At 39.7% G+C, this 12,918-nt stretch overlaps 1 protein-coding gene across 1 annotated transcript in view; it reads right to left on the bottom strand.

Moving 5' to 3' along the window:
* Positions 1–490: 490 nt before the first annotated feature.
* Positions 491–12,918, bottom strand: part of LOC126375226 (uncharacterized) — a 42,144-nt gene continuing 29,716 nt past the window's right edge. The window contains exons 28-39 of the mRNA XM_050022121.1: positions 12,690–12,882; positions 11,672–11,764; positions 10,497–10,735; positions 9,534–9,744; positions 8,844–8,930; positions 8,042–8,268; positions 7,295–7,502; positions 5,939–6,028; positions 5,171–5,397; positions 3,733–3,946; positions 1,592–1,702; positions 491–828 (exon numbers count right to left, since the gene is read on the bottom strand). Coding sequence (XP_049878078.1) covers positions 608–828; positions 1,592–1,702; positions 3,733–3,946; positions 5,171–5,397; positions 5,939–6,028; positions 7,295–7,502; positions 8,042–8,268; positions 8,844–8,930; positions 9,534–9,744; positions 10,497–10,735; positions 11,672–11,764; positions 12,690–12,882 — 2,121 coding nt within the window. The 3' untranslated portion in view covers positions 491–607. The remainder of the gene's footprint in view (positions 829–1,591; positions 1,703–3,732; positions 3,947–5,170; positions 5,398–5,938; positions 6,029–7,294; positions 7,503–8,041; positions 8,269–8,843; positions 8,931–9,533; positions 9,745–10,496; positions 10,736–11,671; positions 11,765–12,689; positions 12,883–12,918) is intronic.

Genomic DNA, 12,918 nt, shown 5'->3' with positions numbered 1-12,918 from the left:
TCATGTTTGGATCATAAATGATTATCACATGCTCAGCAGTGAAGGAAAACATCGTGAGGAAACCCACATTCCTGAAAAGTGCATTTTCGGAGGTATGTGACCTAATCTGTATTGGGGCGGTTTTCCCTTCGCGGATTGGAAGGTCAGACAAGCAGTCGCCTCTGTAAAAACCGGACCTGTCAAATCTTCAGGTTAGGTAAGCGGACCCTGTCATGTGTCGTGAGCAGGATGCAATAATAGCTACACATTAACAATGTTGTGTGATATTATTTATTATAATAATTATTTATTTATTTGTGTGATGTTTAGTCTGCTCCTCTTAAAGTAGGTATTAAATGGCTTATGGATTTGATGTTACTGTTAACTATAGTAAGCTGCTTCTTGTGTCTCAACCATTATTTTGAAAACTTGACATAAGAACTAAATGATAACAATGAGATCTTCTTACAATAGGTATATCGACACAAGGAAATAAGGAAAACCATATAGGTAATGATTGCAAAAACAATTTATTCCATATAAAAAATAAATAAAAACATATTTTCTTTTTCTTAAAACTAAACTCCCACAAAGGCTGATTGGATAGCTAAATTGCCTTTACAAAGAACTAGTATTGTCGCTGTAGCAACTGCAAGATGCTAGATACTAGTATCACCATAATACTGCTCTTGACAAAGTAGCTGGAGCTTGGTTCATCGCAATCCTCGCTCTGAGGCACGGTGATGAAGTACCTCTGGTCCAGCTCTTGTCTCTGGGCCATGTAAGCGTTAATGGCAGTGGTGCCAGTTGCTGGCATGGTCCTGGTTCGGCTCAGCTTCCATACCGCCACTGCAAAAATAAATATAATAATAATAATTATTAATAGGACAAAAAAACACTTTGTAATCCCTAGTTTGGTTAGGACATTGCAGGCTGGTCACCCGATTGTCCGAAAGTAAGATGATCCGTGCTTCGGAGTCGGTCCTAAGGACTATTTACTTAAGTAAGTATGTAGTCGTTACATGAGCTATGTCAGGAGCCTTTGCCAGCACCATGGTAGCCAGCACATTAGTAACCCTGACGCCAATTGACGCGATCGATTATTGGTGTCACAAGTAGTCATGACTTACACTAGAGAAGAGATTAATAGGACATACATGAGCACAGGTGGCCTAGTTAGAGGAACGCTTGACATTGTGAGGTTGCAGGCTCAAATCTAACACGGAGGTAAACACGAAAACATAACATAAACAGCCTATATACGTCCCACTGCTGGGCACAGGCCTCCTCTCAATCAACCGGAGAGGGTATGAAGCATACTACACCACGCTGCTCCACTGCGGGTTGGTGGAAATTCGAAACCGAGTTTGGACTTTGATTATATTTTTTATTTTAGATTAGAATTAAGTAGATTAGAATTGGCTCGCGTCGCATTGTTTTTTCAGTACCGAAAACGATTTCGGCGACTGAATGCTACACCGACAAGAGCGTGGTTCTTTAATGATGAATAGAGGTACCGGTACTTCTCATTACCGTGTCTGTTTTGTCTTAAAGAGAGAGGAGAGTTTAACCAAGACTTTTCTTTTTAACATAAGCGGGTATGAGTACTTACGATGTCTTTGGAAGTCGTTGATGTTGACACAACTGTAGGTCAGCGCGTATGTCGTGTAGTCCGTAGCTAACACGAACAGATTCGACGTTACGTTGGTGCCAGTAATGTTGCCTGTAAAAATAAATTCGTTGAGTCTATTTTCTTCTATCGTGTGAGTTATGGGTTATGGATTACCTACCTCATCAACCCTGAAACTAGTATCAGGGTTAGGTATTATTGAGCCGCCAAAGGCATGATATGGCTCATGAACGATTACGTAGTTACTCAGTAAGTAGTAACCGGGACCAACGGCTTAACGTGCCTTCCGAAGCACGGATCTCACTTTCAGACAATCGGGTGATCAGCCTGCCTGTTGAGTCAGTTTGAAATAGGGGGACTTGCTATAACATTTATTTAGGTCTAGGTGCCAATAAAGTGTCTGAATGTGCATTGACGCGAGATAAATGATGATAGCGTAATATTTATATTGGAAATGATAAGTTTAAATTTTAACACATACTTTCTCTCTTCCCTTTAACGTTGTGCCCACCAGGGTCCATGTTTTAGTTCCTATGCCTATGTAACACCCCATTGTACTACATGGATACAATAAATAATTGAGTTGGTGTGCGTCAAGCTAGCGGCCTCAAAAAAAAAATGGGCACGAAAAAATAATTTGACCATACCAAAAAATAGTACTCTTATTGAAAAAAATAGTACCTGTTGTAAAAAAATTAGTACCATCACGGTTCTGGATTTATAGCCATGCTTTATTGCACTTGCTAGCTTGACGGTGAGCGAAATTTGGCGAGAGTTAACGACAAGGTCTTTCGCTTTGATTTAAACGCCAAAAAAATAGTACCGAAATAGTACTCACCCCCTGCAAAATACCGAAAGTAGTACTTCGACGGTTCCAAAGTTATAAAGGCAGTTCTTTGATCCCGCTAGCTTGACGTTTTGAAAATACCTATTATCTGGGGAATGCTTGCATACTTCAGTTTGTAACTAATGTCAATAAACTCGTATGAAATAGTACTCCCTACCATCATAATTTGGACCTGATTCTCTTGTAGAAATATGTCAAAAAGTCATTATAACCTATGTCATACATTTATCAAGACAAGTACAGTCGCGAACAAAATTATTACACATGGTCAAGAATGTTGTCAGATTTTAGTATTTTTCCCCATTTTTTGGGTAAAAATTGGTGAAGTGCCAGGGTTGTCAGATGAAAGTAATATCATTGTTGAAACTCTTTGAGTTATTCTACAAATACTGCAAATTGTTTATTAACAAACACTTCGATCCGTAACAAATTCAACATGAAGGTATAAATTATAAAATAAAACAGCAGATTAAAAATGTATTATGATGTATTAAAATCACAGATAGTAGTAGAAGAACTAGACCCATGCAGCCATTTTCTATTAAAATTAGTGCATATGGGTGTATGCAATAGGATTTTTTTGTAATAGCAGCACTCTGAAGTGCAAAAAATGGTAGGGTAGACCTCCAAAATGGCAATACTTACGAATAAATTGTGAGGTTATGTAATTGTCTACGTGACTGTATCAACAACAAATGTATGGCATAGGTTATGATGATTTTTTAACATTTCTACAAAGAGAATCGAACCAAAATTATGATGGTAGGGAGTACTATTTCATACGAGTTTATTGACATTAGTTACATACTGAAGTATGCAAGCGTTCCCCAGATAATAGGTATTTTCAAAACGTCAAGCTAGCGGGATCAAAGAACTGCCTTTATAACTTTGGAACCGTCGAAGTACTACTTTCGGTATTTGCAGGGGGTGAGTACTATTTCGGTACTATTTTTTGGCGTTTAAATCAAAGCGAAAGACCTTGTCGTTAACTCTCGCCAAATTTCGCTCACCGTCAAGCTAGCAAGTGCAATAAAGCATGGCTATAAATCCAGAACCGTGATGGTACTAATTTTTTTACAACAGGTACTATTTTTTTCAATAAGAGTACTATTTTTTGGTATGGTCAAATTATTTTTTCGTGCCCATTTTTTTTTTGAGGCCGCTAGCTTGACGCACACTTGAGTTGGTACTTATTGAACATTCTGTCGCTGGATTCAATCGCAGGATTAGAAGGCCACTGGAATAATGTGAACCGGGTACGATCAGCTTTACTCACCGTCTTCAGTTCTCCCGGGGAATTCGAGGATGAGTCGGGCAGGGTCGTTAAGAGTTCTGTGGGTAGCAGTGCCCTGAATGACATCAAGTTCGCCGTCAATCACTTGCCAATTCAGAACGTGTATGCCTCCATGAATGGTGTAACGGGTACCAGAGCAGTTGCCAGTCTCGTCTGTTTGAGGGTACCTTTCAGTTTGGTACCAGGTGCCTGTGAACTGTGAAGGTAATGTTTTTTTTTGAGATACAAGTGATTTTTTTAACAGCTTCTGTGGTCTAGTGGTTAGAAAGAAAGAAGAAACGAAGGGACACCACAGAACAGACAAAAAACAAAACACGGAATAAAATATAACTTACAATCAAAACACGTAATAAAAAGAACTTACTCAAGAGAGTACAAATTTTAATAAATAGACAGTGTATGGACTGGTCAACAATGGTGGTGGTGTCTTTTATAAAAGGGCCTCACTCAGCAAAAGCCGCGGCGAGAGCCACGATACTATTTATTAGGTTACAGCGTTAGGCTCAAGATCTGGAGATTCCCTTTGTTTGGTAAGGACATTGTAGGCTTAAATCACTTGACTGTCCGAAAAAGTAAGATGATTCCGTGCTTCGGGGGCTAACAGTACCTACACCTCACCGAGATTTATATTAGACCAACGTGATAGATGCGTCAGCCGTATCGCGGTCTATAATGCTCGAGCCAACTGTGTTAGTTAAGATAAATTAATAACTAAGATAAATTAATAACTAATGAGTTATTAATTTATCTTGCACCAATGGGTGCAAGTTTTACCGGGGTAAGTTCGAAGCGGTGCTCCCCGTTTGAGAAGCAAGCCGGTGTACCGCCTGACCACAGTGACTCATTCATTACATTATTCTTCTCCAAGAAATACAAAAAGAAGAGAAGAAAAAGAAGATTACATTATTCATTATTACTTATTATTCTCGATTAAGTTGAATGAATGACTTACACATTGCTTGGAGTTTACCATGGTATAAGAATACCAGGTATGCTCAATCCTATGACAAGCCGCCATTGCTAGCCCTTGACGACGTAAGTGTTACCATTAAATTAGTATCTCCAACAGTCCAAGGATGTAAATTTTATTATTGAAAATTACTTAAGTTAATTACTGACGAATGTATTTAATTACTATTATTTGTCACATATACAAAAATCATTGAAACTGTACGTAAATCTTTTACTAAAAATACAAAATTTCCTAGCAAAGTAAATTAAAAACATTGGACGTGGGTAATTTACTTTTACGAAATGGCAACGCAGGGTCGGATGACATCAGCTGGGCTAAATTTGAAATGCTAGCTGTCAGTTTTGAGCATACCTGGTTTTCTTATACCTACCATGGAGTTTACCTTCGAGTATGGTACTGATGAATGAATGAATGAGTGGTTGAATGATTTTGATTTTACTTATTTACCTCTTCCATCGAAAAGTTTTGAGCAACGGGGATGGTAGTATCGCAGCGTCCCCGCATAATAACGGGTTCGCCCGTAGCTTCAGGGAAGTAGAAGCAAGAAGTATCCGTGTGAGTGACGAAATTAAAATACTGTTCATGTAGAACGTCCATGGTTGCCATGACTTGGTTGATCGCGTTGTTAGCTGCTTGCGTTAAACTCCGTGTGCGACTGTGTTTCGCACTCCATACTGAAATTTAATTGTTAAATAAGGTTATAAATTAATCTATTTGTCTGTGTTTTGTATAATAAATAAAGAAAATATTTATCATTAGTGTCTACTACTTAGTAATATACTCAAAAAAACACATAAATACATAATGACATAACAGAAAAAATATATTATTACATATACAGGATAGCCCAGAAGCTCACGTTCAGAATAGATTACTTTTTATAGGTATCTTTGATTTGACTGTTTTTATTTTTTCAGCTAGCGGTACACATCCTTTGGAATAGTTATGAATTAAAATAAAATAAAGAGATAGGGACAAAATGATGATTTCTGAAGTAAAGTAGAAAATCTAGAAAAAGGTACAAAATGGGTCATATCTTTTAAACCGTAAATACTCGCTGAACATAGGTACATGGGCCTGTTTCTGGTAGCTAATGAGCCATTCTATCTAATTTTTCATTTTGAACGTGAACTTCTGGGCCATCCTGTATAGGGTGTTAGTGACATCATAACGAACGAGTGAATGAACTGATATACGAATGAGTGATATACCAACCTCGTCGGTACTCATCATCTATGTTCTCACAAGAGTACAGGAAGGAGTACGTCTCGTAATCAGTTGCCAACACCCACATTTCAGTAGTTACTGTAACAGAAAATAATACGATCAGATAGCAAGATAGCAGGGCTCGGTCCGGGGTTGAGAATGTCCTACCTATTACTATTGTTTATTATCTAAGCTACTAGCACACCCAGGATACTCCATACAAAAATTTCGTGCGCTCGCTCTATTGTGCGATTGTCATTCACCCCCTCTCGGTCTTACTTTAGTTTTTCAATGTCCGTAAGTCGCTAAGGAGTAGGGGAAGGCCGGGCATAGTGGATACCTTAAGGTATTTAAGGTTATAGCAGAAAAGGTTTACAATACAAAAACAAAATAATTATCACAAATCAATCTTTATTTATTGCTCTTACAAATACGAACATCAGTAACCAAGAATATTAAAACAATAATCAACTGCAGTTAAAATAAAAAAAAGTACGATTGTATTCGCTTTGCCCGGTACCCCGGGTAAAGCGGTTACAGCACTTGGGCAAAGTGAATACCCATAATCAGACTCTGAAAATATAGAAATAACTTTGATTAACTGAAACAAATAACTTTTATTGGCCATAAAATTATAAAATTAAGATTGGCAATTGTCACAGGTATACCCTTATGTGCCATCAAAAGCAGAACAATTTTCGTGACACCATTGTTGACAAATGTCACATCGAATCCAATTTTCAATTAGTTTACCATCTTCTTTGATATATATTTTCCTAATCTTCGGTGAAAAGTTTTTTTTATATTTATTCATCATCTGAAACAAGTAAAAGACCTTTTTAGATATTAAGCCATCAGTGGATATGGTATCCACTTTGCCCTAGTCACTTTGCCCCACTAGGTAAATTTTGAGCTTAACACATTTCATGCAAAAACTAATAATTCTGACTTTCTGTTAAATATACCATAAAAACCTACTTTGGTATGCTACTGAATTAAGACATTCCTAAGAATCAAGAACTAGTAATATAGGAGAATTAATCAATGTACTTACCGCTTAAAATCAATCTTTTATTTACGAAAACACAAATCTCCACTCCGCGGAAGGGACACGACGCGGCCTCTCGCTTCTATGTTTGCCGCGTATTAATCCAAGATGGCCCGACGTAACAGTAGTGATGTGTTGAATTAACATCTAATATTTTAGGAGTAGTGGGGAGTATTCGCTTTGCCCGGGGTATTCACTTTGCCCAGCCTTCCCCTAAGATCGTCATCTCACCCCCTCTCAGGCGACAGCCCGATACGAATTGATGCGGGGCAGACAGTTACCTTTCCATACGTAGTATTTAATAAATTATACATTACCTGTGGTACCATTAATAGTTTGTGTCCTCGTGAGTCTTCCATTATTTGTGGCTACTACGTAAGTGGTGGCCATATTTGCAGTTAATCCGGAGACACTCTGGTCTACCACTTGTATTGTGCCGTTGATAGATGTGAAGTTGGCAGTGATACAGTTACCAACGGTTTCATTCGTTGGGTATCGTTCGATTTCATTCCAGAAGCCGAGATACTGAAACAAAATGCAAATAAATCAGTAAACCATACAAAAAATCTCTTTGTTACACAGTCACAACGCGGATGCAGTGTAAGCCGCCTTACCTAGTGCGTGTGAGCGAGACCCACAGTCCGTATGGAATCCCTTAATCCCTAACGCAGGAGGGGGGGGGGGGGGGGGGGGGAGATGAGGTAAATCAAGCTTGTATCGGTGCAGGATGGAAAGTGTCCCTTCCAACGGCTTAAACGGCCTTCTGAAGCACGGATCACCTGATTGTGACCGGATTGTGACCCTAACTCAACCACTGGAGCACTGGGACCGTTTGTAGACCGGGTTATGTCGTTTCCATATCTCGGGACTATAGAGTCCTGGACTTTTGAGAAGGCGTGCGTGGGGCCGAAGCCAGCTAGTAGAGGCCTCTTACTTAAGACAATTTAATCTAAATGTAGTGTGACACCAACCGGCGACTATCCCTGTATGCACTATGGGAATGCACCTAAAGACAATTCACAATTATGGTAAACAGAAAAACTTATTATTATTGTATCACGTACCCTTTGAATATCGAAGTTTTGGACTCCCGTCACGTTCTCGCATTGTCCTCTGAAGACTACGTGGTTGTCAGGGTCGCGAGGTGGGAAGTAGAAGCAGTCCTCGTTGCTCTGGCCAGTAGAATTGTAGTACGCATGCGAAAGTCCTTGAGTGTTGGCAATTATTGTGTTGATGCTTTGGCTAGCCTGAGGAGTTAGCGTCCTGTCTCTACTCAATTGCCAACTGGAAACTGAACAGACAAAATTATGATGCATTAGCCATGTTAGGGGCAGGTAAGTACAACAAAAATAGCGTAATACGTTCCACTGGTAGGCACAGTGCTCCCTTCAATCAGTCGGATGGGAATATGGAGCACATTGGATGGAATATGCACTATACAGCATGGTAACGCTGCTCCAGTGCTGGTTGGTGGAGTTTGGGTAAGTAGGCCGGAACCAACGGCTTGACGTGCCTTCCGAAACGCTGAATCATCTGACCTTTTCGGAAAATTAAGTGATTCAGCCTGCAATGTCCAAGGACAGTCTCACAAAGTTATTTCGATAGTGTCCTCATCGGTAATCGAAGCCGAACCTCCAGATCGTAAGCCCAATGCAACCACTAGACCATGGAGACTGCAAGTAGTGGTAGGTATAAGAGTAGGTATGTTCAATCCTAAATTCGCGGCCACCTGGGCAGGCCTCTCTTCTATTGCGTGATCTTACCTGATGATGAGTGACGGTGTGGTCTAAGGTGGAAAACACTTATCTAGCTTATTCACTCTAGCTTTGAAAACTCCAAGATAAGTCAAAAAAATAAAACACATACCTAATCTGTTTCCGTTGGTTAGATTTTGACAGCTGTAGAGCAGCGCATAGTTTGTGTAATCGGTGCCTAAGATGTAGTAATCGTAGTCTGAAAGAAAAAAAAAATGAATAAAACAAACACGTGATAACTCTGTTCGGAGAATGCGTAACTTTCATCTGAATTCATGTTTGGATATCATAGATAATGATTGATGGAAATAGGCTCACCTCCCTATAGCATGGAACTTAAACTTAGGTGGTACCCATGCCTGTCTTAAATTTTGTACCTGGTGAGAGCCCCCAGTGCTCCCATTTGACCGGCCAAATAGTTAATGCTCTTTGCAGCTAATCTATAAGGCACCACGGTACGCTTACCTAACCTGAAGATTTCAGGTCATGTTTTTACAGAAGCGACTCTGACCTTCCAACCCGCGAAGGGAAAACCAGCTCAATCCAGGTTAGATCACATACCTCCGAAAATGCATTTCTCGGGAATGTGGTTTTCCTCACGATGTGTTCCTTCACCACTGAGCAGGTGATAATCATTTATGATCCAAACATGAATTCGAAAACAAATTCGACAATCATTGGTTTAGGCTTGTGCTGGATTCGAACCTGCTGCCTCAAAGTGAGAGGCAAGCGTTCTACCAACTGGGGTACCACAGCTCCCGCCGATCGCCTAATAACCGTCTGCGGAAAAAAATGTACTTACCTCCAAAAAAGTCAAAGGTAACGTGAAGCAAGCCTGAAGAATCATTGGCTGCGACCACGGTTCCGTTACGTTCTACCAAGCGGAGTTGATTAATGACTTCCGAATTGTGTATCTCCAATGTGCCATTGTTTTGACTGTATACACTACGAGCGCATGAGCCGACTTGCATCGTATTAGGGTACCTCGCGATTTCGAACCATCTACCTAGATACTGTGGATGAAAGGTTTGGTTATTTTATATAAGAAGAAAAATGATTTAAGTATTTTATGATGAAAAATACAAACACTCGAACTTCCTCCACTCAACTGGGCCTCAGTCTCAGCCAAGGGGTTTGGTAGATATTTTAAGTTGACATCGACGTCCTCAACTTGAGGACTTTACTTACTGGAGTTGAGCATTATCAATGCCAACACAATAAAATGAAAATAATGACACACTCAACTTCACTGGAGTAAACTCGAGGTAAGGTTGAGGTGACGTCTAATACCCATTCTGAGTTGAGTTCGAGGTCTTACTGAGGAGGGAGTAAGGAATGTCTGTGTGTGACAGAATAGTGGTGTAGGGCTCGGCGCAAACGGGCCATCGACCATAGCCATGGGTAACTGTCGCACCATTTTTGTAAGAACGTAAGCATATAACTATATGACTAAGTGGTACATCCATTGCAAGATGAACTAAGTGCCCACACCTAACCGAGATTTCTGTTAGACCAGAGTGGTATTCTCTGACGTCTTCAGTTTCCGAATGCATATAACCCGGGTACTTTCAAGGCCAGAGTGAACAGGCACCTTCTGCGAACTCGTCTGGGGCCAGCAAACCCATCAAAGGTAAAAAAAACCAACGTGAGGTGGCGAGCCGTATCGTCGCGTTATAATGATCGAGCCAACTGTGTTAGTGAAAATTGCATGTAAGATCATAATCATATAATTTTTTAAGTTCTATGATATACAGTTTATACTTACGAATTGAAGGTTGAAATTAGTTACTCCTCTGATCGTACTGTTGCAAGGTCCGGGTAACTCAATAGAGCGAGGTAACTCTGGGTAAAAGTCAGGGTAATAGAAGCATGCGGCGTCGCTTTGGTCTGTGTCCCGATAATCGTTCCAGAAGAGGTCATCGTTACTGGAGATCACGGCATTGATCCTATTGGTGGCATTAGCTGAGAGAGAGCCACGGGATCTGCTAAGCGTCCAACTGTAAACTGTGGAATGAATTCTATTAAACTAAGACCTGGGGTGGGAAGTGCGCAATGCAAACAAATGTCAAATAACAAAAAATATTGTTTTTTTAGATGAATTGCTTCGATGGGGCCTTTTTAACCCCTCTGGAATTCAATTGCTCATAGCCAATTCAAATATGAACTTAGACGGTCAATACTCTCGCATATGTGATTCTAAAATAGTGTCAGAGTCTTCACACCTGTACAGTTGTCAGTGAAATTATACTGAATGCTGAGGGGGATGATTCCGGTCATGATTCTGATTTAATACCTACTTTATCAAATGGAATTTTCCGTCCCACAATTCTTTTTTTTTTTTGTATATTTTTAAATTATTTTAAATTTTATGCTAATAACGCTAACGGGGATTGACAGAAAACACCACTAAGTGCTTTTTGAGATTATGTCCACACCGGGATTCGAACCCGGTACCTCCGGATCGTGAGCCCAAAGCTGAACCGCTGGACTATGGAGGCCATCTATAATATTTATTTATTAATAAATTACTTTTATCCATTCACTTTTAGAATAAAAAACAATTGATAAAGCTCGAAAATTTTTTATAATTTTTTAGTATTTGAATTCCTGGTTCCTGGATGGTTTAGGTAAAATCCCTAATAGTTTGATATAGCAGTTCCCGCTACAATCGGGCAAGAGAATAGATGGAACTTTAGAATTGTAGCGTTGACAGCGACTTTCCGAACGGTGACCCGCGCTACGGCGAGTCTCTTTACGGCGAGTGGCCTTATTTTCTCTTTACGTCGAGCGAGTTTTGACGTTATTGTACAGTTATGGTAAAAACTGTTTTGCTGTTTTTTTATACTTTTCTGTTCGTTGTTTTTATATAAGTACTTAGTAGTGTTAGATCTATTATTTTTATTTATGCCGTGGTATTGTAATAACCATTGTCAAACTTACTTTGTCTTTGTTGGCTGTCGACATTTCTGCAACTGTATAGTATTGCGAACTCGGTGTAGTCAGTGTCCAAGATGTACAGGTTCAATTGGGTACCTAAGAAAAAAAAAACAATATGAACAACGATTGCCACCAATTCACACCTTTCACATTCAGTTATGCAGTGAAATGGTTCGACGCCGATCAGAGGCGAGCGAAATCGACCAATCACTGCTTGCGAACGACCCAGAGGGAACATGTTTTGTCTCTCTCTTCCTCAAAGTGATTGGTCGATAACTACTGTGCATATCTCCGTTTGTTTCCGATTCTATGGAAACGCACCCTATAATGCGCGCTATGACAAAATCCCGTGGATTTCTGACATAAACATAAACAGCCTACATACGTCCCACTGCTGGGCACAGGCCTCCCCTTAACCAACTGGAGGGGGATTTCTGACAAGTCATAATATTTCTATGCAATTACTGCGCCGCCTGCGTCGGCGCGGCCGCGGGACTTCACTTGTCGTTATATACACAGGGTGTTAGTGACATCGTAACGAATACTGAGAGGGATGATTCAGACCATGATTCTGACTAAATATTAAGTGGAATTTTCCGTCGCGAAATTAATGTTTGTTTTGTGTTTTTTATTTTTTATTATTTTTATTTCAATCATCTCCTTCAGTAGTCGTTACGATGTCACTTACACCTCGTACAAGTACGTACATGTAACCATACAAGTACATGGGTGTTAGTGAAACTGTAACGAATACTGAGGGGGATGATTCAGACCATGATTCTGAGTTGATAATAAATAGAAATTCCTCTAGAAAACTTCACGAAAAAGTTCGTGTCTTTTAAATTATTTTCAGTTCCGTACTTTTGCGACGGAAAATTCCACTAACACCCTATAGGCATTTACTACGCAATCGTGTATCTCTTTTGTCTACATCTTCAATTATCATCAGGTAAAATTCTGCTCAAAAGCAAACCTATTTATAATAATAAATAAATAAAAAAAACAATTAATAGGTACGTACCATTTATGAAACTCTGAATAACTCCTGTTGTAACATTCAGTTCACCAACTCCCTCAACAGAGAACAATATTTCGTTTCGAACGATATTTTGTGTTATCCTGAAGGTGTTATTGAAGATATATTGACCAGACGCGCAATCTCCGTTCTGAAGCTCAGATGGAAGACGGGAAAACTCGTGCCAGGTACCATTGAACTGTAAATAAAACATGACGTAAGCCTCAGGGGGAGG

The sequence above is a fragment of the Pectinophora gossypiella genome, chromosome 18 (assembly GCF_024362695.1).
Source record: "Pectinophora gossypiella chromosome 18, ilPecGoss1.1, whole genome shotgun sequence".
Classification (NCBI taxonomy): Eukaryota; Metazoa; Arthropoda; class Insecta; order Lepidoptera; family Gelechiidae; genus Pectinophora; species Pectinophora gossypiella.
This window is presented reverse-complemented; position numbering and strand designations above follow the sequence as displayed.